Consider the following 27481-nt stretch of genomic DNA (forward strand, 5'->3'; position numbering starts at 1 on the left):
CATGGATACAGGGTACACACACAGGTGAGCTGGTGATGAGTAAATTAAGACGCAAAAAAAGTTGTATCTCTGTGAATCTCCCTCTTCTCAACCCTCTGCACCTTTCTCAGGAACTGAAAAAAGCACCTTAGGCATTACTCAAGGAACTGAAAAAGGCATGACATGTTTAGCTGGGGGTTTGGAGTCCAAAAGTCTTGGCCATGTAACGACCATAGCATTTCTGCTTCTTAGCCCCGCACACCTGATGTTCTGGTCCTCCACCAGGTACCAGCCTCAGGTTCCTCAATGTGAAGATGCACATCCTGAGAAGAGAGCATCCCCCTCCACTCCCCTCCGCTGTTCTCACAGCTTCCCTCCATCTGGGCTGGCTCCACCCTGCTTTGTTTCAGGGCTGGACCCCTCCTTGGGGCTAAGTAACAAAAGGTTTCCACCCTGACTGCCATGCCCTCAAATCATTATCTTTTCCTGCCATTCCCTCTTCACTGGCCTCCTTCCTTTGGAGCACTTGCCCTGTTCCCCTCACTCCCTGCTAATGCTTTCCAATGTTGCACACTGTCTCTGGGCTTCCCAGTCCAGCCTCCAGGGCTCTGCATGAGCTGGATTTGTCCCACGCTCTGAGCCTCTTTCCCTGATAGCTCAGCTGGTAAAGAATCCACCTACAATGCAGGAGACCCCGGTTTGATTGCTGCCTCGGGAAGATCCACTGGAGATGGGATAGGCTACCTACTCTAGTGTTCTTGGGCTTCCCTTGTGGCTCAGCTGGTAAAGAATCCGCCCACAATACAGGAGACCAGGCTTTGATCCCTGGGTTGGGAAGATCCCCTGGAAAAGGGAACGGCTATCCACTCTAGTATTCCAGCCTGGAGAATTCCATGGGCTATATAGTTCACGGGGTCGCAAAGAGTCAGACATGACTGAGTGGCTTTCGCTGAGCCTCTTCCTTGCCACCGGATGCTCTAGCAACGTCATCATGCAACCTTTGTCCCTCTGCTTGCAATGCCCTTTCTTCTTCCTCACCTGGTTAACTTCTACTCAACCTTTAGAACTTACTCAGGTATAAACCCTACCCTGTGCCGAAGCTGCTTCCGCTTTTCCCAGGCATCTCTGGTGGGTGCAGCCCTCAACAGCCTGTTGACTTGTTTCTGGTTGTATACACCCTCCTCCCACCCCCACCACCAGATGGAGCGCCTGTAAGGTAGGGACAATTTCCAAGTCTTTTCTGTGTCCTTAGAACCAGCACATGGGGAGTCCTCAGTAAAATGCTTGTTGCCTAAATAGCTAAGAGCTTGAAATTCTTGCATCTCAAATCTGAATTAAACACCTGCCTCCTTTTGGGTACAATGGCACCACCCTATCTGATGTGGGGTGTTCATATTTCTCTCTGGATGGAGCAGGTATGCAGAACTGTCTGTGCAGAAGCTGATTCATCCAAACAGAATAGAGATAAATGGATGCCTTTGAGGTTTTTTTTTTTTTTTTTCCCAACTGGGAACTAGAATATAGAAAGTGGTGTTCTGGAAGAAGTGATCAAATGAAATATCCATCCGTGTGCCTCTCAGGAAAGTTATTTCTTTAACTTGCAGTGTGGTCCCTGACCTACCTTGTGCCCAATGACTACAAGAGGTGCTGAATCCCCCCCAAAGGAACACAGATCCAGCCCTTAATACCAGCTTACACAGTAGGCACACATTGTGCTTTAGTCGATGGCACAAATGGACTTTGAAAGCTTCTGCAAGCTCACAGTTCACACACACACACACACACACACACACACACACACACAGACACACACCCTTGTTCACACACCATCCTCTCCCCAAATCCATTTCAGACTTTATAAACCTCTTGAAATGCAAACACAGTGACAGCAACCTAACGGCCATTTTGTCTGAGGATGCTGAACAAGGCTGCCATCCCTCTGACTCCTTTATGGTTAAAAGGTGCCTGGCCCCAGGGCTACTCTTCCGTTAATGTGAGTCAGTATTTGTATGAGGGATGTATGCAACGCTTCTGGAAGAATAAAAACCCACCAATGGTCATCAAACTGTTCCACATGCACCCCAATTAGGGCGATTTCTGGAAGGTAGCAGGAGCCCCCCGGGTCTGGTTTCTAGGCAACTGCTATCAGGAGTCCTGAACCTCACAGGGAAGGGAAGATGGGCGAGCAGGCCCTGTGAAGGGGTGTAGTGTGCTCTTCATGATGCCTTCACTTCCCTGACCCCCATTTTGTCTATTCACCCCAGAAGCAAATTAGAGCTTGGAGGGGGTATGGAAGAAGCTAACTATCCTTGAGTACAGAAACTCTGGGGAGGACTTAGACTGGGAAAATTACCCTCATGATAGTCATTACCTACAGAGCACTTTCTGAGCGTCAGGCAGAGCCCCAAGGCCTCACATGTATTATCTCATTTAATCCCTACAAGAGCCCCGCAAGGCAGGTACTATAGTTTCAAAGTTGGAGAAACTGAGGTTCACAGAATTGAAGCTGCCTGCCTAAAGTCACACACAATGAGAAGGTAACAAAGCCAGGATTTTCACTCTGGTCTGTCTGAATCCAGGAGCCACCGTCTTTTTTTTTTTTTAGTATAGTTAATCTACAATTTTATATTAGTCTCAGGTGTCAACACAGTGACTCAAAAGTTTTATAGCTTATACCCCATTTAAAATTATTATATGGAGAAGGAAAGGGCAACCCACCCCAGTATTCTTGCCTGGGAAATCCCATGGACAGAGGAGCCTGGCAGGCTACAGACACGACTCAGTGAATAAACAATAACAAAATCTAAAATATGTTGACAAGTTATGAAATGGCTAAATATAGGTCTAGACTACTGGAATAACAGCTAATGTTCTTTTTCCGTATATTATGATGGCTAAATCTCTACTTTGTTACCATCTCCATTAAGTTGCTGCTCACCAATGTCTGAATGTAGTGAAACCGCTGAACTCCCTGAGCTTAAGTTTTCTTCCTATAGAATAAATATAGTAGTAATTTCTACCTTCAAGATTTCTGCAGAATGAAGATGTTACTGAGCTTCTTAGCAGTGATTCTTACATATAAAGGTTTTCCCAAGTTACATATTCAACACTTATGCACATGCATGCTAAGTTGCTTCAGTCGTGTATGACTCTCTGCGACCCTGTAGACTGTAGCCCTTTAGGCTCCTCTGTCCATGAGATTCTCCAGGCAAGAATACTGGAGTGGGTTGCCGTGCCCTCCTCCAGGGGATCTTCCCGACCCGGGGATTGAACCTGTGTCTCCTCTGTCTCCCCCATCAGCAGGCAGGTTCTTTACCACTAGCACCAGCTAGGAAACCCATCCAATTTTTTAGAAGGCTCTTAATAAAAGTAAAACTTTTAAGTAAATATCTCTCAGGGGGAACTGACAGTAAGTGGACAATACTGAATTTCAGGTGAGATCGTAAATGCAATCAGTGCTTCAGGCTCTCATGCAGCCTCCCCCAAGAAAAAAATGTGACTCATTGGAAACTAACGGATTCTCCATGTTTTTGGCAACAGAAATCAGAGATTATGATTAGAAGCCTGGAGAGTTTCTCTCTTCATCACCATTACATCTTGCTTTCCTTTTCTAGGTCTTCACCTAGAAGGTCCACGGTTTAGATGCTCAAGCACTTGGTTGTAGCCAACTCCTTAGTCTTCATCTTTACAGGCATCTCCAGAGCAGCGACAGCTTTTGGGTAGAAACATTTTCTCAGCAGTTTTGGTTGCCAGTTTGCTTACTGTGGTCACAGAGTGACACTGTACTGTATTCACGTAAGATGCAACTGCTGGAGGAAACCAGCCTCTACTGCCTTTATACCTTCCTGTGCCTCTGTGAGCATTGAAATTCTCAAATACTGGCTACGTTTCCCTATGCTGTACAATATATCTTGCAGCTTATTTATTTTTTATATATAGTAGTTTTCCTAACCACTGCCCTCTTGTGCCATCTTTCAGGACACAGAAATTTATCCCACCTGAGGAAAAAAAGCACAGCATTTGGAGATGGTTCAGCAGTCAGTTTTTGGTTCTGAGGTAAGTAAGTATTTTTTGTTGTTGTTGCTTTTTAAAGAATGCAAGCCCCACCCTGCAGCACCCACTATTACCTATTGTGCTTAATGACTAAATGGGATGGAAGAATTATTCTTCGTGGACCAAGCCAGCGTGGACAGAAAATATGCATCAGCAGGGAGGCAGGTTGCTTTTAGAGTGCGCTGACTATCTCCAAAGGGCCCCTGGCTTATAATTTAGAAACAGACAACGAAATAAGGCACAAGACCACTGGCCTGTGAGCTTCTGATCCATGTTCTTCTGTTTGATCGATGGTGGGGATTACTTGCTAGAGAACAACCACCACTCAGGAATTCACAATGGCTTTTTCCACTGAGTTCAGTACAAGGGGAAATTGCAGGGGTCTGAGGTGCGGGGGTGGGCTTCCCTGGTGGCTCAGACGGTAAAGAATCTGCCTGCAATGCAGGAGACCCAGGTTCGATCCCTGGGTCAGGAAGATACCCTGGAGAATTGAATGGCTACCCGCTCCAGTATTCTTGCCTGGAGAATTCCATGGTCAGAGGACCTTGGCAGGCTACAGACCATGGGGTTGCAAAGAGTCGGACATGATTGAGAGACTCACACACACACACACACACACACAAGGTACGGAGCAGTTGGTGGCGAGGAGTGTGTAGTCAAAGATTCTCCTCTGAATTCACAACTTGGGTCTTGCCCATCACCATCAGAAGCAGCTTCTGATGGCTTCCTAGACAGGAAGTGTTTGCCCGTCACAGCTTGTCCTTGTCATGAAACATTCAGAAGGATCCCAGGAGATGCAAAATCTCTGCTCAGGACCATGGCCAGCTCCCCCACCCCCATTCACCCAGGATCTGCTGAGCTGCATAGATGTGAAAGCTGTTCTGTTAACTATCTGATTGATCCCCAGGATTAAGCTCTCATCTTCCTAGGGACCTTACATCAGTCCCTAGCCCAGTCAGTGCCTGAGACAGAGCAGAAACTTAGCAAACAGTGTCTACAGTCACCCAACTTTCCAGCTCGTGTCCTGACTGCAATCCTGTGTACATTGTTTTCTCTGCCAGGGAACCCTCCCTCAACTCTGCATCCTTTTTACCTGGTCATTTCTGATTCACTTTTCTAGATCAAACACTTCCAAAGGGTGTAAACTAAAAGAACCACAGAGGTATTGCAGGGAAAAGGTAAATGAGTCCAAACACACTTTTAAAGGCTCGCATCTAGTCTATAAATCGCCACTGGCACTCATACCAATAATTTGGCCTGTGATCCCTTCTCTAACACCACCTTGCTCCCAGGCCCCAGGCCCTGAGAGCTCTTTTAGCTCTTATTTTTTATCTATGTGTAACTACCACTAAAGGGCTGCTTAATTGTACAGCCTCGGAGCCATTATTAACATTGTAGCCTACAAACTGCGTTGGGATGGTGGGATGCCATTCATGGTGAAACACACACTATGGATGGTAGTCCCTGTAAGTGTGCAAAGGGGCAGCCCTCTTCTGAACACATACCGCTGCCTCCCTACCCCAGTCCTTGCATGGGTAATAGACCTCCAGAGAAAGTTCACTGGATCTAAAGGTTGCTTTTCAGCCAATGTGTATTTTGGGCTGTTTCAGGGCAGGGGTAGAGATTCAGATTCCTGCCTTAACTAGTCGTTTGGATCTGGTTTTATTTAATGGATTACTAAGAGATTCAAACCAGTCAATCCTAAAGGAAATCAATCCTGAATATTCACTGGAAGGACTGACGCTGAAGCTGAAGCTGCAATACTTTGGCCCGGCCACCTGACACGAAGAGCCGACTCACTGGAAAAGACCCTGATGCTGGAAAAGATGAAGGGCAAGAGGAGAAGGGGGCGAAAGTGGATGAGATGGTTGGATGGTATCACTGACTCAATGGACATGAGTTTGAGCAAACTCTGGGAGATAGTGAAGGACAGGGAAACCTGGCGTGCTGCAGTTTATGGGGTTGCAGAGTTGGACATGATCTAGTGACTGAACAACAACAGGTTACTGAATAAGCTCTTCTGATTTAAAGATTATCTTGCAAGGAGATATTTTAATTTCTTTAACTCTGCACCCACATTCTGCCAAGAAACTCTTGTCTGGTGTTAATCTGACCCAGAATGACTCCTAAAGCTAAACAAATACATGTGCTGAAGGGCCAGGCTGTGTGTTTTCTGTAAATGGTGCCTATGGGCCTGCCAGAGCAGCATCAAAACACATGTAATTTCCTGAGCCCCAAAACTCTATCTGCCTCAGATATAACCTAAGGAAACTTGCTGAAACATCATTCTCGGCACTTCTCAGGCTGTTTGACTGTCCTGCCTTTTTTTTTTTTTTCCTGAAGCTCAGGGAAGAAAAGTGCTTCTGCAAGCATTCTTGCTGACTTTGTTCTCATTTTCATGGAAAATTTGGGGAAGATAAAGTCCAGGCAAGTAAGTTTATAAGGAAGCCTTCTAACCGCAGGGGGGATGGCAAGGTTTGGCTCTGGGGGGTTTGATTTTGGAAAAATGTCTCACTCCATATCACCATCTGTCTCTCAGAATGATTTAAGTAATGTACCTGGGTTCCTCAATAGAAAAAAAACAATGCAAAACTGCTCTCTCTACAAGTTTCTCGATGAGAAAAAGCCCCAAAAGCTCTATGGTTAGACACTAGGGTAGGGCAGCTTCCCTCGGACTGAGTGGGGAAAGGGCATCCTGGAATCCCTAAAGATAAACTCTCATAGGCAAGTAGCCTGATTGTCTGGGGGAAGGCTTCTACTCAAACCCGATGGGATTTGAGAGCTTATAATGGTGTGCATTAGTGAGATGTCAGGAAGAACGGCCAGTATGGTCTCTAAGATCATGGAGCACCTGTTCTCGATACCGACACCTTGTGGCTGTGAGCAGCAATGGTGGTGGAGGACACAGCATCAACTTTCTCCCTCCACCTCTGAGGTCTGGAAGGTAACCAAGAAAGTTATTTATTAGACAATTCAAGGTGTGGGTGGCTGGGGTGGTGGGGGGGAGGAGAGGTGGGGGTCGGGTGCGGGGTGAAGCTCCCAGAGGCAGACACTAGAAAAATTCATGTGATGGTTCATACGGCTAACTGGAAAAATAAAGGAAGTGTGCCTTAAATTTGTAACCTCTTTAAGTTGTAAAAGAGATGGTCTTTATGAAATAGCTGCTCATATTCTAAATGCTTTCTTTGTACTAATTTTACCTTAAAAACAATGCCTGGAAAGTATCTAGCTCTTTGTCTCTCAAGGCACAGAACAAACTATGGCGCTCTAAGCTTCTTCATTGTATGCTCTCCAGCATTTGACTTTCCTTACAGTCAAGACAGGAAAGAGAAAATGCTTGGTCCCCACACAGATGATAAAATATCTGCTGAAGAGTGGACAGAATCCCAGTGGCATGGTCAAGCAGTCAGCATGATGTATAAACACCAGCCATCAGGAGTACTGACTGACTGTGTTAGTTGTATGTTTAACACATGCAATCCAAGTGCCAGATATATGCATCTTAACACATTTAACTGGACCATCCAAACTATCACAACCAGGTTTTATTATTATTCTCATTTTACAGATGAGGGCAATGAGATTCAGAAAGATTAGGTAGTTTATCCATATTCAAACAGTTTGTCAGTGGTGGAGCTAGGATTCAAGCTGGGTCCAAAAGCCATGATATATTTCGGGCTTCCCTGGTGGCTCAGACAGTAAAGAGTACGTCTGAAATGCAGGAAACCCAGGTTCTGATCCCTGGGTGGGGAAGATCCCCTGGAGAAGGAAATGGCAACCCACTCCAGTATTCTATTGCCTATCAATACATTACATCAAAGGTGGGGTATGTGGCTGGGAAACCAGTTTCAAAAATGATTCTTATGCACTTTTGGAGCAGAGCCTTGAGGAAATTAATACCTGTTGAAATATATTTACAAGCACTGATTTTGGAATAACAGGGCTTGAACTGCCTATTTGATTATTATTGCTTTGTACTCCTGTGGGTCGTGGGTTGGACAAATGACAGTGTCACTTTTCTCACAGGGGGCTGTAAGATGCTCAGAGATAAGCTTGGTGAACTTGTGAGGCTTCTGACTTTTTAATATAATTTTATTTTACTTTCAAGTGAAATCATGACTGCAAAATGTCAACTGATATTACAGAGATGATCCAGACAAAGATGTGGTCAAAAGCTAGAGATAGTGTGTTCAGGACAAATGGAAGTTTTCCCTTGCACTGAAAAAGGTGAATGGATTACAGTCTTGGGCAACAGGCTCATGTGAGTGAAAACCATCAGAACAACCACTTTATGAAGGGGCTTATTAAAGGGAGTGCTGAGTAGGGCAAGAATTTTATGAGAAGAACTCTGAGGAAGAGAAATGGTCTCATAGATGCATGTTGGGTCTGCCTGGCGCTCAGCTGGACAGTAGATTTAGTGGGTGGTTATATCATGACTACTTTATGTTCTAATTTCCCTTTCCATAAACTGCTCATTTGCTTGCAATGACTATCCTAAGGTGAAAAGGGCAAAAGTCAAGACTGAGGTATCGTCAATCTCTCACACCCTATTTTTCTTTTTTTGGTTGTTCTGCTCTCATTTCTTATGAGAAAAGCTCATTTGTTCCAAGCATTTATGAGCTAGCTACTTTTCAGCAGCCCAGTGTGAATCTAGAGGACTTTAGTTAAGGGTAAAGAATCTAAAAGTTGCATGTCCTAGGAATTCATCTTAAGGAACTAGAGTATGTAATGATGTAACTCTGAAGATGTCCCTCTAAGCATTGTTTATATAAGAGGGGAATAAATCAAAGGAGAACCAGCAAGTACAATGACAGGAGATGGTTAGCCACATTCTTAGAGTACAGATAAATCATTAGCTATATTCTTAGAGTGAAATAATTCTACAACCATCCAGATGGTTGTACTTGAGTGAATATTTGATAGCAAAGAGATTGCTATTTGTTTTAGATGTGATAATATTACTGTGGTTATGGTTTTAAAGAGAGTCCTTCCCTAGACAGTTGTTTAAATTTTTACAGATAAAATTATAAATGCTTCAAAATAATAGGGGAGGATGATGTGTAAATGGAATAAGACTGACTGCAAGTTGATAATCATTGATCTAAGTAATGCATGCATAGAAGTTCATTATAATATTTTTGTTCAAATCTGTATGGTTCAAATACAGATATTTTAAAATTTTCATACTAAAAAGTTTAAAAAATGAAATTGTGGATGTGCAATTATTGACATGGAAGATGTTCACAATCTATTGCTAAATAAAAAAATCAGTTTACCACATGGAATAGGCCGAATGGTTCTATTATTCTTGATAAAAAAAAATACACATGTACATATAAAAATATTGATAAAAGTTGACATACCAAAATACAAATAGAGATGATTCCTAGGTGATGTAATTGAATGTGGTTCAATGACTCATTTATACTATTAATACTTCTCCACATTTTCCAGTTTTTCTAAATCATCTTGTTTGTGTATTTTTAAAAGTTCTTTTAAATACAGGGCTCAGGAAACTGTTTAGCAGTATCAACCACAGCTGAGCCTGTGCAAGTCCACCCTTAGGTATGTTCCCAGCAGAAATGCATACAGATGTTCAGCAAAAAACATGCATAAGAACGTCCGTAGCAGCTCTCTTCATAACAGCCCCACAGTGGAAACAACCCAAATGCCCATCAATATCAGAACGGTACGCTATGTCACACGATGGAAACTGCCCAGAAACTGGAAGATTACAAACCCCGACTTTGTAAGGCAGTGAGAATAAATCTCAGAAATAATGTCGAGTAGAAAAAAATATGATAATAGTGCCAACTGTACAATATCACTTACGCAGTGTTCCAGACAGGAGACACTAACGTAAGTCTAAGCAGTCAGGAGAGTGATTTTCTTTGGGGTAGGGCAGTGACTGCAAGGGGGATGAGAAGGTTTTCTTGTGGGGTGGGGACGGGTAATGCGCCTTTTCTTGATGTGGGTGTGGGTTCCATGGGTGTGTTCATTTTGTGAAATTTTATTGAGCTGTAGGCTTAATGATTTGTGTGCTTTCCTGTATTATGTTATATTTCAATAAAAAGTTCAAAAAAATTACAGGGCTTAATGCAGGCAGCATTTACGCTAAGTGGTGGATTAGAGCTTTATTGTACAGCCTGTGGTTACACCCATTAGAATAATGGCTTGTTGAACAATCCCAATAGGAAGAGATTTCAAATTAATATGGAAATCCAGCACTAACAGCTGCATTTGCACAGCCTCCACTTACAAACTATCTGTCCTGATGTCTCCCTCCTCTCCGCATCAGGTTTGTCCTGTGGTCCCTTAAACATGGACCTTTGAGGTTCAGTGCCTGGGATCGGGTATGACAGGCTGGATCTTATGTTGGGGCTCTGCCTGTAGCCATGTGCCTGGGAGCAGGGAGAAATCCATGAGACCATGGCCGTACTGTACACCAGCTACAGTCACACAGGGAACATGAAGGATGGAACCCAGGCAGCCACCATTTATCAAGCATTTACGACGTGTCAGGTACTGCTCTAAGTGCTTTAAGTGTACTGCTCTAAGTGTATTAACTCATTTAGTCCTCACAAGATCCCTGAGAGAGGAAGGAAGTACTTTTGCAATCTCTGCTCTGGGGAAATAGAGACACTAGGAAGACTGCTGATCACTGTGTGGCTTGTAAGCCACAGAACTGAGATTTAAACCCAAGCTGTCTGGCTCAGAGCCTGCACGGTCTCACACGACAGCCTGTCTGTGCCTGTTACTCTGAGCTGGGTTCCCTCATGGCTCAGCCTGGCCACCTGATCTTTTCAGGGGTGTATCTTAGTCACCTTCCATCTCCCCACCTCCCCTCAGCCTGATGCCTTAAAAAAAAAAATACAAAAAATGAATTAGACACAGAATTCAGGAATTCTGAAACATGCATTGAACAAAAATACTTCTAATCACCAATTACATTTCAGACACTGTGCTGGACACTGGCAATAAATTAGTGAGCAGAAAAAGATACCGCCCCTGTTGTCAGGGGAAATGGCCATTATTCAAATAACAAAACAAAACAGTGAAATTACACACATTAAGCAAAAGTGGGATGTGGAACAAAGGCCCCAGAGTGGATGTGAGTGCCAGCCCTGCTACTAACACACCCTGCGACCTTGGACAAAGCAGTTCTCTCTGGCCTGTGGGTTCCTCATATGGCACAAGAAGGCCTTAGACTAGATGATCAATTTCCAAACTGACTTCCAGTGACCACCCCTTCTGTGTGATGTTAATCTAGGATGGTTGTGCCTGAGGATAAAACATTCCATTGTCGGCTTGGTTGCTTTTTTTATAACCTCTTTCTCCTTGTTATTCAAGCTTCTATTTCTGGACACATATGCTAGGAGTTGCCGGGGTGTGCCACCAGAATCCTCCTTCTAGATGGAGGCCCCCATTTCTCTAGGTGCTGGGGGCTCATAGCTGAGTTCTTTCCCAGGAATTGCCCTCAAATAAAAGGAGTTGCTTCCATAAATGGTATACCCCTCCTTGGAGGAAGCCTGCATTCAGTAACCGGCTCCTGTAAGAGTACAAAGGTCTGGTCCTCTTGCCTCAAAAGTTGGGATATCTCAGAATGACCCTCCCAGCTTCAGAGCTCCCTGTGGGCTGATCTGAAGCTGGTGCTATGACTGCTTCTTGGCTCAGCTTCTTCTCTGCCCATCCTGCTGCCCTTACTTGCTTCAGGTGTTGCTCCCAAGAGCACCTCTCAATGAAGAACCTGCATGCAAATCTCCATCTTGAGTCTGTCCCTGGGAAACCAACCTACAGAAGTTAGGTGCAGCAGTGGTCCTCAGTAGTAGACTCTAAAATGATATTCTGGGTCAGTCTCCCGAGGCAAAATAAATAAAAGCAAAAACAAACAAATGGGATCCAATCAAACTTATAAACTTCTGCACAGCCAAGAAGACCATCAACAAAAGGACAGTTTACAAAATGGGAGAAAATACCTGCAGACAGTGCCACTGACAAGAGGTTAATCTCCAAAATATACCAACAGCTTATGCAACTCAACATCTAAAGGGCAAATAACCCAATCAAAGATGGGAAGAAGCCCAAAATAGACATGTCTCCAAAAAGACGTCCAGGTGGTTAACAGGCACACAAGAAAACACTCAACATCACTAATTATTAATATTAAAGAAATGCAAATCAAAACCAGAATGAGGTATTGCCTCACACTGGCCAGAATGGCCACCATCAAAAGTCTATAAATAATAAATGCTGGAGACGGTGTGTTGAAAAGGAAACCCTCCTCCACTGTGGTGGGAATGTAAATTGGTGCAGCCACTATGGAGAACAGTACTGTTTAGTTGCTAAGCTGTGTCCAACTCTCATGCGACTCCATTGGCTGTGGCCCGCCAGGCTCCTCTCCTGGAGTGGACTACCATTTCCTTTCTCCAGGGGATCTTCCTGACCCAGGGATCGAAGCCAGATCTCCTGCAGTGCAGGCGGATTCTTTATCACTGAGCCACCTGGGAAGCCCAGAGAACTGAAAACTTTCAGATGTTCAAGCTGGATTTAGAAAATCAGAGGAACTGGAGATCAAATTGCCAACATCTGTTGGATCATCGAAAAAGCAAGAGAATTCCAGAAAAACATCTTCTTCTGCCTCACTGACTACACTAAAGCCTTTGACAGTGTGGATCACAACCAACTGTGGGAAATTCTTAAAGAGATGGGAATACCAGACCACCTTACCTGCCTCCTGAGAAACCTATATGCAGGTCAAGAAGCAACAGTTAGAACTGGACATGGAACAACAGACTGATTCCAACTTGGGAAAGGATATGTCAAGGCTGTATATTGTTACCATGCTTGGCCCCAGGTAGCCACTGAGACTCCTTCATGGATGGCAGCCTTGTCATGGCAAAGGGGCTTGCATAACTCAATGAAGCTATGAGCCAGGGCACGCAGGGCCACCCAAGATGGAAGGGTCATAGTGAAGAGTTCTGACAAAATGTGGTCCACTGGGGAAGGAAATGGAAAACCACTCTAATATTCTTGCCTGGAGAACCCCATGGAGAGTATGAAGAGGCAAAAAGATAAGACACTGGAAGATGAGCCCCTCAGGTCAGAAGGTGTCCAATATGCTACTGGGTAAGAGCAGAGGGCAATTACAAATAGCTCCAGAAAGAATGAATTGGCTGGACCAAAGTGGAAACTTTAAAAAAGGCTGAGCTCAGAAGAATTGATGCTTTCAAATTGTCATGCTGGAGAAGACTCTTGAGAGTCCCTTGGACTGCAAAGAGATCAAATCAGTCAATCTTAAAGGAAATCAACCTTGAGTATTCACTGGAAGGACAGATACTGAAGCTCAAGCTCCAATACTTTGGCCACCTGATGCCAAGAGCTGACTCATTGGAAAAGACCCTGATGCTGGGAAAGATTGAGGGCAGGAGGAGAAGGGGTCAACAGCAGATGAGATGGTTGGATGGCATCAGTGACTCAATGGACATGAATTTGAGCAAACTCTGGGATATAGTGGAGGACAGAGGAGCCTGATGTGCTAAAATCCATGGGGTCACCAAGAGTCGGACACGACTCAGTGACTAAACAACCACAAAGCCGCTGGGGCACTCGTGCATTCCCCTGACCAATTCTGGCCAGCCATGGACAAGAGCAGCAGCCATGGTCTGAGAAAGGCACAACGACCAGGGCAACATCCCAGACCAGCCAAAGTGCTGGGTGAAAGTGAGGAGGCTCTAGGTACGGTGATGAGAGAGGTGATGAGTATCACTGGTGGCCCAAAGACCCCGTTTTAGTGGTGAAGGACATAGTGTCACCCACTAATCTTTGACTTGAACTCTGGGGGAGCGAAATATAGTGTGAGATCTTTATTTTAGATCACAGACTGTCTCTTTTTCTTTCTTTTGAACACAAAAGCCACACATACACATTTAATCAACAAGATAAATTCACCTTTTAGGACCTATTTACCTAAAAATTTTACAGGGTAGCACAAGACTGAGTTAGATCTTTTTTTTTGCCCACAAGAGAGAAGCACATATTGCCTGTACTATGAAGGCTTCCCCTACAATGGTGGGGAGCATGTGTTTGCATGGTCTAGGACCACTGAGGTCTAAAAATGGGAGAAGCCTGAGGTCTTCTAGCTCAAGACAGGTGGGAGGAAATGTGAGTCCCCTGGTCCTCACCAAAATGTCCCTGAAAGAAGGCACTGATTCCATACTACAGATGAAAAACTGAGGTTTGGAGAAGTAAAATGACCAGGCTGAGGTCACTTGGCTGATGAGGGGGAGGACGGGGTTTCTTTGTCTGCAAAGCTCTTTGTTGCTGCTCTTGAATAACTCTAGAGCAGTTATAACCCTAGAATAACATTAGAGCAGATGCTCTAATGACAACCAGCTCAAAGATGACGACTGCCTTTTCTCGAGCTGTTCCTCTGTTCCTCACCTGTATCTGGCTCCACAAATCTCAACCACCGTGTGCAGCAGACGTCTTGCCCATGCATCCCATCCCACAGATAAAGTAACCAGTTCCACAGAAGTGAACTGATTCGTGCATGGCCACCCAGGTAGTAACTGGTGGAATCAGGATTTGAATCCACAGCTGACTCCAAAGTCAGCACACTATCAACTGTACTGTCTGAACCACCTCGCTTCCCCCACCTTGACCCTCAAGCCTGGCTATCAGCCTGAGAACACTGCCTGTCATCTGGGAAAGGATTTCACAAAACAGAGTTTTCTGTGCAAACCTTTTTGTAACAAAGGTTCAAGGTTCAAGATATTTTGATGCTTAAATCTGAAAACATGTAAGTTCTTTTTTAAGGTGGGATCCTCTGAGGCAGCCTTAGCCATAAGGAAAGACATTAAACAAAGATACCCACCCTCAGTGGAGAGTGGTGCAAGAAAAACAGAGAGGAAAACTTGCCCTGGAACTGTAGTTAACTAGAGATGTCAAAGACACACCAAGATGCCAGTGGAAATGGGCAGGGCCTCTGGGTCACATTCAAGATGATAAAAACGCAATTAACTTGAGCCTGGTTCCTCCAGCCCGCAGCAGTGACCTACCCTTTGGGTATGCAGCTGTGTTGATCAGTTCTGGGTGTGCAGCTATGTTGATCAGTTCTGGGCTAAGGACACAGGGCCAAGTACTTTCCTTTATGGAACATGCTGGGGACTCATTAATGCCCGCCCACTGGCTGCAGGGTATGGGTGTGTGTGGGGGGATGATGTAATGTAGAGGGGACTGAGGTCTTCTCTGAATGATTCATAAGGTACAATTCAGAAGCCTTAACCTTGTCTGCATTCCAAGGTATCGACCAGCATATAAATCCATGATCTTGAACAATTCTAGGGCTTTGAGGCAAGTCTCAAGTCTGAGGAGAAGGCAGTGGGATTTCTAAGTGAAGACATTCTGGGCTACAGGCTGTATATGTGGAGATCCTGGGTTTTGACTGATGGGATGCAAAAGCTATTGAGAACCATCAGTGAATGTCAGAGGTCAACTACAGTTTTTCAACATATTTAAATTCACTGATTAAATCAGCCTCATTTATGAAGGGATTTGGGTAAGGTTTGCTCTCCTGCTGCTCTCTTACTCTCCATCCCTCAGTTTGGATTAATCGTTGTTACAGATACCAATGTTTCCTTCTGAGTCTTCTAATTTAGAGATGACAAATAAATTACATTCTGTGTAACAACTCTAATCAATGGTGGTGGCTATCTGCAGTTCTGGTCTGAGAGGACTTTCAAGACCAAGTCTGGGCTCAGGTGGAAAGAGTACTGGGATCCATTAATGATGTCTATCTTGGGCACAAGAGAAAGAAGTGGTGGTGGGGGAGTATCTGTGCCACCCATCTAGATTTACCTTTTAGTTAAATCATTAGTTTCATCTCTTTTTGTTTCAGAAAGAGAAGTTCACCTACCAGCTTAGACACAAACCATAACTCAAAGTGAATTTCCCTTATTAAACACCATTAACTCATAAGGCAGCCCAGAAACAGGGTGGGATGATAAAAGTGTCACGTTCCCTCTGGATTTATTTGTCTTTATAGACTAAGAAGCCATTTCAGTCGTCAGGGTCCTTGATTGCCAAGCTGTTCCACTCAAGAGGGGTTTATGTAAGAGTATATATTAGGTGATAAAGGGTTTGAAAAATCTTGTGGGAATCCAAGATTGGGAACTCATAGATAGGCACTGGAGATTTTCTCCAGAAAGAGAGTTTCAGGGTCCTTGGAGCAGGATCTGAAAGTCTTCAGGTTGAGCCTGGACGTGACCCTCTTCTCTGCTGCCGTCTTCTCCTCTCACTTCCTGCTTGGGTCCTCCACCCTTCCTCTCTTCGCAGCATCTGCTCACACACACAGTCATTGCCCCCCATGGCCTGGCTCCCCACAGCTCTCCACGGCCTCCCTGGCCTCCCTTCCTTCTAACCTTGTAGCTTCTTCCCTCACTGTCACCTGCTTGATTCTTGATGTGGTTTCCACTTTACACTCCCAAGAGGGAGACTCTGATTTGTACAAATTAATTTTGGGGAAACTAGCTCATGAGTCAAGGGCCAGCTCGGAACTGGCTACCTGACTGTGGTTGACTAGAAAAATGACCTGAAATCTCTGCCCTTGTGCAAGGAAACTTGACAGTTCTTCCCATCAAGAAGCAGAATCTATTCCCGCACCTTTAATTTGAGTTGGATATGTGACTTGCTTTGGCCACAAAGTGATGTTTTGCCTAGTTTAAAGCTTCAGAGGCCTCACACACTTTCATTCTCCCTCAGAATGCTATTCTCACCCAGCTGACCCACTTGGGAATGGGACACTGTGCTGTTAGGGCCAAGGTCATCCTAGACCCACCTATGGTATTTGTCCTCCAAGCCTAGAAGCGAGCCCAGCCAAGATCAGCAAAGTCACCTACACAACCCTTAGCTGATGACAGATGCTCAAGAGAGCCCAGCGGAGACCAGAGAATCTCCCAATTGAATTACAGACTCACAGTCATTAATAAATGTGATTATTTTAAAGTTATCGGTTTTTTGAGGCGATTTGTTATGTGGTGATAGCTAACTGTCACAATGACAGCAAGGACATCTCTGAGCTTCTCTGAGTCTTAGTTTTCTCATCTGAGAAATGGAGCAAAAGGAACTTTCCTGCTTGCCTCAGGGAAGATTTTTAAGACATGATGCAAATATAAACTTTAGCAAATATTTACTGAGGGACTTCTCTATGCTAAGAACTGAGCTAGACCCTGGGGATTTGCAGGACAGACTGATTATGTTGCAGGACAACATTCATACCTTCTCTTCCCAATCACAGGCCATTCCCTAAAAAGGCAAAGTGAACACTCCAGTTTGAAGGCATTGGAAGAGAGAGACTGGCCCGAAGGAGACAGCAATTGACTTGCCATCTCATCAACTGATTTATCCCACAGATTTATAGATAAGCTGTCTCCTTCACTGACTTCCCCTAAATTAACATACGGGTCTTCCCCTTTAGTTTTCTGCTAAGTTCCAGGGATGGACAACAGAATTAATATCCCATCAGTAAACACTCAGGAACCATGACGGTGGACATGATATATTCTAGGTTAGGACACATCTTACATCCCAGTGAGGGAGGAAGAGATTGCACCTTCTTCCTCATTTCCCACATCTGATCCAGTCCTGTGCCTCCAAAATAGAAAAAATAAAATCCCAAATCTACCCACTTCCCTCCAAGGCACTGCTATTTGTGTGATCCAACCCATCGACATCTCTTACCATAGCCTTCCCACTGACCTCTACGCAGCTGATGAAATGTTCTTTTTAAAAATCAGATGATATTCTTCTCTTGTTCGGAACCCTCCAGAGGGTTCTCACTGGACTTAGACTAAAACCCAAGCCTTTCCCCATGGTCTGTGTGGCTCAAGGCCCTGTAGGCTCCAGCTTGCGCCCATCTCCCTCATCTGCTCCAGTCATGCTGGTTTTCTTTCTGCTTCTCCAATACTGTTGGTTCGTTCTGGCTTTGGTAACCATCCACTTTTTGTCCCATAAAATACTCCATTCAAGTGGCACCATTCAGATGTCAGCCCATGGCCCCCTTTACAAAACTGTTTCCTCTGACCCCTCTCACTAAAGCAGCACTTGTTCCCCATCAGCCCCGCTGCAGCGTACAGGCAGACATCGGGGATACTGTGAGTTGGGTTTCAGGCCATTGTAATAAACTGAGTACTGCAATAAAGCAAGTCACACTTTTTTTTTTTGGTTTCCCAGTGCATATACAAGCTACGTTTATACTGTACTGGTAAAGAATCTGCCTGCCAATGCAGGAAACGTAAGGGAGTTGGGTTGGGAAGATCCCCTGGAGGAGGAAATGGCTACCCACTCCAGTATTCTTGCCTGGAGAATCCTCATGGACAGAGGAGCCTCGCGGGCTGCAGTCCATAGGATCGCAAAGAGTTGGACACGACTGACGCAACTTGGCATGCACACTGTACTGCAGTCTAAGCATGCACTAGCACTGTATCTTAAAAAATGTACATAGCTTAATTAAAGAATACTTCAGTGCTAGAGAAGACTATCATCTGAAAATTCAGTGAATTTTAATGTTTGTGCAACAGTCACATCACAGATCACTGATCACAGATCACCATCGCAGATACTGTAAGAAAGGGAAAGTCTGAAATATTGGGAGTATTGCCAAAATGTGACACAGAGACACAGAGTGAGCAAATACTGTTGGAAAAATGGAGCCTATAACAGACTTGTGGGGTTGCCACAAAATTTGAATTTATAAAAAATGCAGTACCCGTGAAGCGTGGTAAAATGAGTATGCCTGTACATCACCTTCTTTTATATTCTTCACAGGATATGGTCAATGTCCCCACCCCAGTCCTGTACATTTACTCGCTAACTTGTTTGTCTTTTTGCTCAACACACATCATTGTTTGTTATTCATTGAGGACAGGAATTTTGTCTATTTCACTGCCCTGTCTCCGGTATACACAATGCTGCCTAGTGTATACCTGGTGATTCCTGGTATTCAATAAATATTTGTTGAAGAAAATGAACGATCACAGAAAACTAAGGAGGGACCAAGAAGAAGTGTCTAACTTCATAAAAAAGATAAAGCTTCTTCCTGTGCCCAAATCCCACCTCTGTCATTTCTCATTGCCCTGCTTCGGCTGTCTCCCAAAATGCAGCTGGAAAGCAAAGCCTCAGACCTTGGAAGCACCTGCATAGCTTGTACCCTGCTGGGCTCTGCTGGGGGAGAGGGCTAACTCGTCACTGCTTATTTGCAATTGCTGGTACCTAACTAAACTTTGTGTGGGTAAATCATAGCTTCAGTTTCGACATGTCTGTTGTTTTAGTAGCAGAGATGTCTGTTTCCCTTAAAACATGTGCAATAAAAAGCATCAACAGCTTTGGAGGAAGACATGCCATTGCCTTCAAGAGTCGACCTAGAACTGGGCACACACAGAAGCCCTGGGTGTCAACTTCTGCTAGGGAAGAGAAATCGGCAAGTGAGCATACGGTGGCTGCTTAGTGCCACCGAACATCTGGTGGAACAGGCGAGGAGGAAAGCAGTTAGATTTTTATTCTTTTTAGCATCATGTTAAATTGGCCATGAAACCAGGGATGGTGCAATTGAATTATAAGAGGGCTGAAGTATTAAATAAAAATCGAGGAGACAGTGAAGGTGTTTGACACAAGGTGGGCTGGATTCTAACAGGAGGTGAAACGGATATTAAAAACAGTAAGTGGAAAAGACATTATCTTCTCCGCTAATCATTCACCTCATTTAATACTGTGTGATGAGGCCAAGGGGTGTGCATCTCTTAGAGGGGTGATTTCCCCTGGAAAACAAGGTGTTTGCTTCTGAAGGGGGATTTCTGGCTCCTTAAATGTCAGTGGGATCCAGGAGCATGGCCAGGTGGAAGGTTTTACTGCCGTTTCTTGTTTTCTTGCCTTGTGGCTTTTCTGTCTGGCTCTTTCCACACTGTCCTTCACATCCAGCACCTGGCTAAGGATGTTAAAGCCTGTCTGATGAGGATGTTAAATTCTAGCCATGGTAGATGCGTCTGGCAAAAAGGACAGACTCAGCCTGCCAAACCAAGGATGGCAGAAAAGCCACTGTCTTCATCACCTTTCCTTCACCCCTCTGCTCTACAGGCTTAGAGGCAAGCTCCACCTTGGTTATCTGGGGGCATGTCCGCAGAGGGTGCTGGTCCTCTCTGGAGGGACAATGAGCCTGATTTGTAGCTTCTGATGATTTCTGTGCACAAGTATTCCCACTGTGGCTGATGCTGAGCTACTGATATGAAGTCAGTGAATGTGGAGCCCCCATTTTACAGTAATGTCTACCACACAGATACTATAAACAGAAGTAATCTCAAGAGCACAGCCAGCAGTAAAAATATATAAAATCATCAAGGAGTGATGAGTTACAAGTATTTATCACGTTTGTTTTAATCTCATGTACTGGGTTGGCCAAAAACGTTCGTTTGGGGTTTTCCTGTTATATCTTGTGGACAAACGCAGATGAACTTATTGGCCAACCCAATATTTAAGTTTATATGATTTAGAAACTTACAACCCAACATGGAAGTTTATATAATTTAATTCTTAACAGTAGCTGTGCTTAATAACTGGCTTGCAGATTTCCTGGAAATTTAGCAAGTCAGTTCTGGTTACAGGCTGACTCACTGCTGCTCGGTGCCCTCCTTGGACTGGGTCGAGTCCTGGTATCTGGAACTTTCATGGATCAAGGCACAGTTATCAGCCTTTAGTCTACAGTACAGATTACTGTGGAACTCTCATTTCCAGGCTCCAGAGACTCTGGTGTGTCTTTGCATGTTGAGTTAGAATCATCTACCTCAAGGCTGCTAACATTCAGCTGGTGAGAACTGACACGGTCGTAATGGTTCTGTATGGCCAGTGTCTATTCCGATCGATTACTGCCATGACATACGTGATGGTCCCGTATTTTGAATCTCACCTCTGATCCAGTTTCCCGGCTGTACCATTTCCTCTGAAGCCTGGAACATTTCCTCTGAAACCTGGAACATCCTCCAGGCATGACTGCAGAGCAGAGGACAAATCCCCGCTGGGAGGTGCGCCCTCGGTTGTGCACAGCCCTCTTTCTTTGCCGCCTGCCTGGATGTCCGCACACAGGTAACTCCTGGCCTCTTAACTCTACCTCTCATGGGTTCCTGGGGCTCCTGGGTTCCCAAACCATCAACCTCTAAAGCCTTCTACGCTCACTCACTCAGATGTGTCCAATTTTCTGTGACCCTCTGGATGGCAGCCCTTGGGATTTGTCCTGGAAACAATACTGGAATGGGTTGCCATTTCCTCCTCCAGGGGATCTTCCTGACCCAGGGATTAAATCCTCATCTCCCACATCTCCTGCAGGGCAGGTAGATTTTTTACTGCTGAGCCACAGGGGAACTCAAAGCCCTTTAACCTGGGTTCACACACTGTACAGGGCAATGTGTCCACAACTAACAGAGGGGTCCCTGTGGATCTCATCCCTTGATTCTGAGGGAAGTACACAGGCCATCTCTGAGCTTGGCTCTGCTTCAAACTCAGACTGCGTGCCATCATCCCCCTTGCGTTGGGACATTCTCTGCAGGGTAATTACAACAGTGACAGTTACATGAGTCTGATGGGGCTGTCAGAACAGAACACATGGTCTAAACAACAGATGTTTATTTTCTCTTAGTTCTGGAGGCCAGAAGTCCATAATCAAGGTGCACCTCCTACAGTTCAGAAGACATCTACTAGCTAAGGCCTTGCCTGGCCTTTTCTCTGTGGGTGCATGTTCCTGGCATGAGGACAACAATCCTATTGGACTAGGGCCCCACCTTTCTGACCTCATTTGACTTTAATTACATTTTCAATAGAATGGGAAAGACTAGAGATCTCTTCAAGAAAATTAGATACACCAAGGGAATATTTCATGCTAAGATGGGTACACTAAAGGACAGAAATGGCATGGACCTAACAGAAGCAGAAGATATTAAGAAGAGGTAGCAAGAATACACAGAAGAACCATACAAAAAAGAGCTTCATGACCCAGATAACCACGATGGTGTGATCACTCACCTAGAGCCAGACATTCTGGGATGCAAAGCCAAGTGAGCCTTAGGAAGCATCACTACAAACAAAGCTAGTGGAGGTGATGGAATTCCAGTTGAGCTATTTCAAATCATAAAAGATGATGCTGTGAAAATGCTGCACTCAATATGCCAGCAACTTTGGAAAACTCAGCAGTGGCCACAGGACTGGAAAAGGTCAGTTTTCATTCCAATCCCAAATAAAGGCAATGCCAAAGAATGTTCAAACTACTGCACAATTGCACTCATCTCACATGCTAGCAAAGCATGCTCAAAATCCTACAATCCAGGCTTCAACAGTATGTGAACTGTGAACTTCCAAATGTTCAAGCTGGATTTAGAAAAGGCAAAGGATCTGGCCTGAGCAAGAATGGGCGGGGGGCAGGGGGGGGGTCACTCTGATGCAGGTACTCCCTGCAAAGTCCAGCCAAGAAATGGGCCTGTCCCCAGTCCTCCCAGGGCTGCCCTCCTGCCAGTCTCCAGCTTATGGTTAAGGCTGAGGGGCACTGAGACTGGGCAAAGACCCACACGCATCACCCCGAAGCCTATCAGATCGGCCCTATCAGCTTGTCTGCGGGTCGTTTGGTGTAGGGCTCGCTCACAGGCTTCGTTTAAGATCAAATTGCCAACATCCACTGGATCATCAAAAAAGCAAGAGAGTTCAAGAAAAACATCTACTTCTGCTATTGACTAAGCCAAAGCCTTTGACTGTGTGGATCACAACAAACTTGTGGAAAATTCTTTAAGAGATGGGAATACTAGACCATTTTACCTGTTTCCTGAGAAACCTGTATGCAGGTCAAGAAGCAACAATTAGAACTTATATATGGAACAACAGACTGCTTCCAAACTGGGAAAGGAGTATGTCAAGGCTGCGTATTGTCACCCTGCTTATTTAACTTATGTGCAGAGTACATCATGTGAAATGCTGGTAGGATGAAGCACAAGCTGGAATCAAGATTGCCAGGAGAAATATCAATAACCTCAGATATGCAGATGATGCCACCCTTATGGCAGAAAGTAAAGAAGAACTAAAGAGCCTCTTGATGAAAGTGAAAGAGGAGAGTGAAAAAGTTGGTTTAAAACTCAACATTCAGAAACTAAGATCATGGCATTCGGTCCCATCACTTCATGGCAAATAGATGGGGAAATAGTGGAAACAGTGACAGACTTTATTTTGGGGGGCTCCAAAATCACTGCAGATGGTGACTAGCTCTAAGATGGTGAATCCTTTCCAGAATATTTTTAATTTACTTTGCCCAGATTAATCAGAAGAATCACTATGTATGGCAGCCTCATGAAATGCATTTAAGTGAAAGACTTGAAAGCTGAAATTAGTCCTTGATCCATGGGCTGCAGGACAGATGCTGTGTCAGCAGACACGAAAACATCACGAATCTCCTGCGTTTCCATCAGAGCTCTTGGGTGACCAGATGCATTATCAATAAGCAGTAATATTTCGAAAGGGATCTTTTATTCTGAGTGGTAGGTCTCAACACGGGGCTTAAAATATTCAGTAACCATGTTGTTAACAGATGAGCTGTCATACAGGCTTGAAAAGAACAGAGTCCCTTAATTGTTTGGGTTCCCTTAGACCGCAAGTGATTTTGGCTTATAAGTGGTAAAAAATAGTATTTAGGAGCACTGGTTCACAACTCAATCTGCTCCTTTCTAATGTGTGATTGGTGAGGACACATTATAAACTGCTCTGACTTTTCGCTTTCTTGTCCATAAAATGGGAAAAATGATATTACTTTGTAAAGTTTTAGGGAGATTAAAAAGTGACATGTATGTTTTAAATTAACTAAACTTAATAGCACTGTATATATTAACTTATCACAACAGCAGATCAAATTATAAATTATGATGATGTGTTACTCATTTCCTTTGTTAAGTGAAATTTTCATTCTCCAATTGAAAAAAAAAATAATAAAACAATCACTCCTCTGTAAAAAAAACTCAACATTCAGAAACTAAGATCATGGCATTCGGTCCCATCACTTCATGGCAAATAGATGGGGAAACAGTGGAAACAGTGAGAGACTTTATTTTGGGGGGCTCCAAAATCACTGCAGATGGTGACTGCAGCCATGAAATTAAAAGACGCTTGGTCCTTGGAAGAAAAGCTATGACCAATCTAGACAGCATATCAAAAAGCAGAGATATTACTTTGCCGACTAAGGTCTGTCTAGTCAAGGCTATGGTTTTGCCAGTAGTCATGTATGTGAGAGGATGTGAGAGCTGGACTATAAAGAAAGCTGAGCACCAAAGAATTGATGCTTTTGAACTGTGGTGTTGGAGAAGACTCTTGAGAGTCCCTTTGGACTGCAAGGAGATCAAACCAGTCAATCCTAATGGAAATCAGTACTGAATATTCATTGGAAGGACTGATGCTGAAGCTGAAACTCCAATACTTTGGCCACTTGATGCGAGGAACTGACTCACTGGAAAAGACCGTGATGCTGGGAAAGACTGAAGGTAGGAAGAGATGGGGACAACAGAGGATGAGAGGGTTGGACGGCATCACCAACTCGATGGACATGAGTTTGAGCAAGCTTGGGAGTTGGTGATGGATAGGAAAGCCTGGCGTGCTGCAGTCCATGGGGTCACAAAGAGTTAGACATGACTGAGAGACTGAACTGACTTTTTCAAGGGCCCTCTCTCCAAATGCAATTATGTAGAGGGTTGGGGTTTCAACATACAGATTTTGAGCGGACACAATTCAGTCCATAATAACTACCGATCACTTGAAATGTGGTGGGTCTAAGTTAATATATGTTCTAAGTATAACTGTACACTGTGGATTTTCATCATTCACCTGTTTTCATCACATGTTCAAAAGAGAATATAAATTTCTCATTAATACCTTTTTAAAAATACCTTTTTATATTGATTACATGTTGAACGATAATATTTTGGATATATTTGGCTAAATATATTATAAGAATGACTTTCACCTGTTTTTTTGCCCACTTTTTAATTTTTTTTCAATGTGGGCTACTGAAAATTTTTAATTTACATGAACAGATCACATTATATTTCTGCTGGACAGTGGGTATCCAGAGACCCTCTCAGAGCTGATACAGCCACCCCTCCAGTGACTGGTGGGGAATTGTTCTCTGGGGCCCTGTCTTGATGCCTCTCTTCCTCCCTTCCTTCTCCCCAGTTTCTAAAGCCCATAGCTTCCTGCCTCTTCTTGGGTTGAGTCATCCCATTCAGTCAAAGCTGTGCTGTTACACAGAGTAGAGACTTGGGTGGGCAGCGAAGGAAGGACTCCCTGACCACAGCAGTGAGGAAGGAAACGTGTCCCTGTGATTCTTACCAGGGTCTGGCTCAGAGCGGGAGATGTGCAAGAAAAGCAGACCGCCAACCCCCCACACTGCCTGTAGCACCCCTTGCTGAGCATGTCTCCTGTGTGTTTTCTGTTAAAAGAATCTCCATTTCTTACCCTGCCTTGAGTTGCTCTGCCAAAAGCCCTATGTACAACCCCATCTTGGAACGTTACAGGTCCCAGGAAGGAGTTAAGGGGTGAGGAGAGGGAAATTCCACCTCACCCCACAGCAATGAATAAAATATAGTCCCAGATCTCAGTTTGCTCTTGCTACCGTGCAGGAAGGAATTGGTGGGGTGGAAAAAGAAAGCTATGAGTGACACTGTATACAAGGCTCTGGCATTTCAGTGTATTATTTCACCGTGTCTTTCTAACAGCCCCATATTATTATATTCACTCTACAGTTAAGGAAACAGGGACTCAGGGAGGTTAAGTAGCTCCTCCAGTGTCACCAGCTGGCAGGTAGCTGGGCCCATATTTGAGACCAAGTCTGTCTGACTCTTGGCTACCATGCTGCGGCTGTGCTGTAAAAAGGGAAGAGTTTTCTGGAGCACATGAAGACTCTCTTGAGTTGGATGCAGTCCCAGGAAGGAAAGCAGAGGGAATTATAGGCATGGGACTGGTCTGAGAAAGACTGGGGAGGTGACTCTGGTGCAGGTCACCCTGGTACTCCCTGCAAAGTCCAGCCAAGAAATGGGTCTGTCCCCAGTCCTCAGAGGGCTGCCCTCCTGCCAATCTCTGGCTTATGGCTCAGGCTGAGGGGCACTGAGACTGGGCAAAGTCCCACACACATCACCCCGAAGGCTATGGGCTCGTCCCTATCAGCTTGTCTGCGGGTCGTTCAGTGCAGGGCTCACTCACCGGCTTCGTTTAAGGTCTTTCTTGAGGTTTATTATTTCCTTCTCCATATACCTGATGCTTCTCATTGGCTTTTCTGGGACCTACGGGAAGTCAAGAAGTGAGAGGAAAAGCATTAGTACAACTGTTAGCAGCAAAGCTGGGCTGCAGGAGGCCCGTGTGTTCACATGAGACATCTAATCAGGTTGGAGGGGCCCTTGGGGGTCACAGCATCCTTGTCTCCACCAAAGAGAGATCCCGGGGCGTGCTGGAAACAGCAAGAGCTTTGGAGATGGACGAATCTGAGCTCTGACCCTCATTCTGTCCGGTGACTGCCTGTGTGACCTTGGAAAAATTACTCATCCTTTCTGGGTCCTAGTTTCTTCAGCAGAAGAATGGGGGACCATTTCCTACCTTGTTGTGATGATCAAATCAGTTGCTAAATTTCTGACTCACAGCAAGCTTTGGAAAAACAGTAGCTTCTATTATGAGCATTATACTCAGACAAAAAGTTGAATATTGATAATCATTGTTGTAGGTGGCAGAGGTAGTGGATTTAGACAGCTGAATTTTGTCAATATAAAGATGCAAATGTACCTTTCCCACTGCTCCCCTAGCAGGATTTCATGAGTGACTTATCCAAGTAATTGTTTATGGGTTTCTCTTTCCCTTTTTGCTATTCATTTGCCTTTCTTAGCCACGGGTGAAACCTCACAAGACAGATTTATTACTCAAAGGTGGATACTGGGTCAATATAAAGAAGAGAGTTCAATTAACTATATTTTAATATAAAAGTCACTTTTCTCAGCCACCAATTTGGTGAACAATAACAAGACTATTAACTTGATTATCTTGTCTTAAAATTAATTCCCGTAATATTAGGTTTTTTAATTAAAGGAAATGCCAAGAAATTATGAGAAAATGGATGCTTTCAGAAGAAACTGGTGGGAGAATACATTGTAATGCCTTTTCGGAAGGGCAATTCATCAGTGCATACTAAATGCTGTAAAAGTGGGCATGCCCTTGGGTCTAACGATTCTTCTGCTGTCACGCATCCTGTGGGACTATCCTTGCACGCGTACAGAGGTTCATCCACAAAACTGCTAGGATGCTGCCTGTGACAGCAAACTCGTGGAAATCACAACTTCACAACAGAAGACAGGTTCAGCAATCATGGTGCCTCGTAAGGACAGAATGCTATGCAGCA

At 44.4% G+C, this 27481-nt stretch overlaps 1 protein-coding gene across 1 annotated transcript in view; it reads right to left on the reverse strand.

Moving 5' to 3' along the window:
• Positions 1 to 27481, reverse strand: part of CCDC60 (coiled-coil domain containing 60) — a 165029-nt gene that overhangs the window by 62607 nt on the left and 74941 nt on the right. The window contains exon 2 of the mRNA XM_052655022.1: positions 26299 to 26378. Coding sequence (XP_052510982.1) covers positions 26299 to 26378 — 80 coding nt within the window. The remainder of the gene's footprint in view (positions 1 to 26298; positions 26379 to 27481) is intronic.

This window comes from Budorcas taxicolor, chromosome 17 (assembly GCF_023091745.1).
Source record: "Budorcas taxicolor isolate Tak-1 chromosome 17, Takin1.1, whole genome shotgun sequence".
Lineage (NCBI taxonomy): Eukaryota > Metazoa > Chordata > Mammalia > Artiodactyla > Bovidae > Budorcas > Budorcas taxicolor.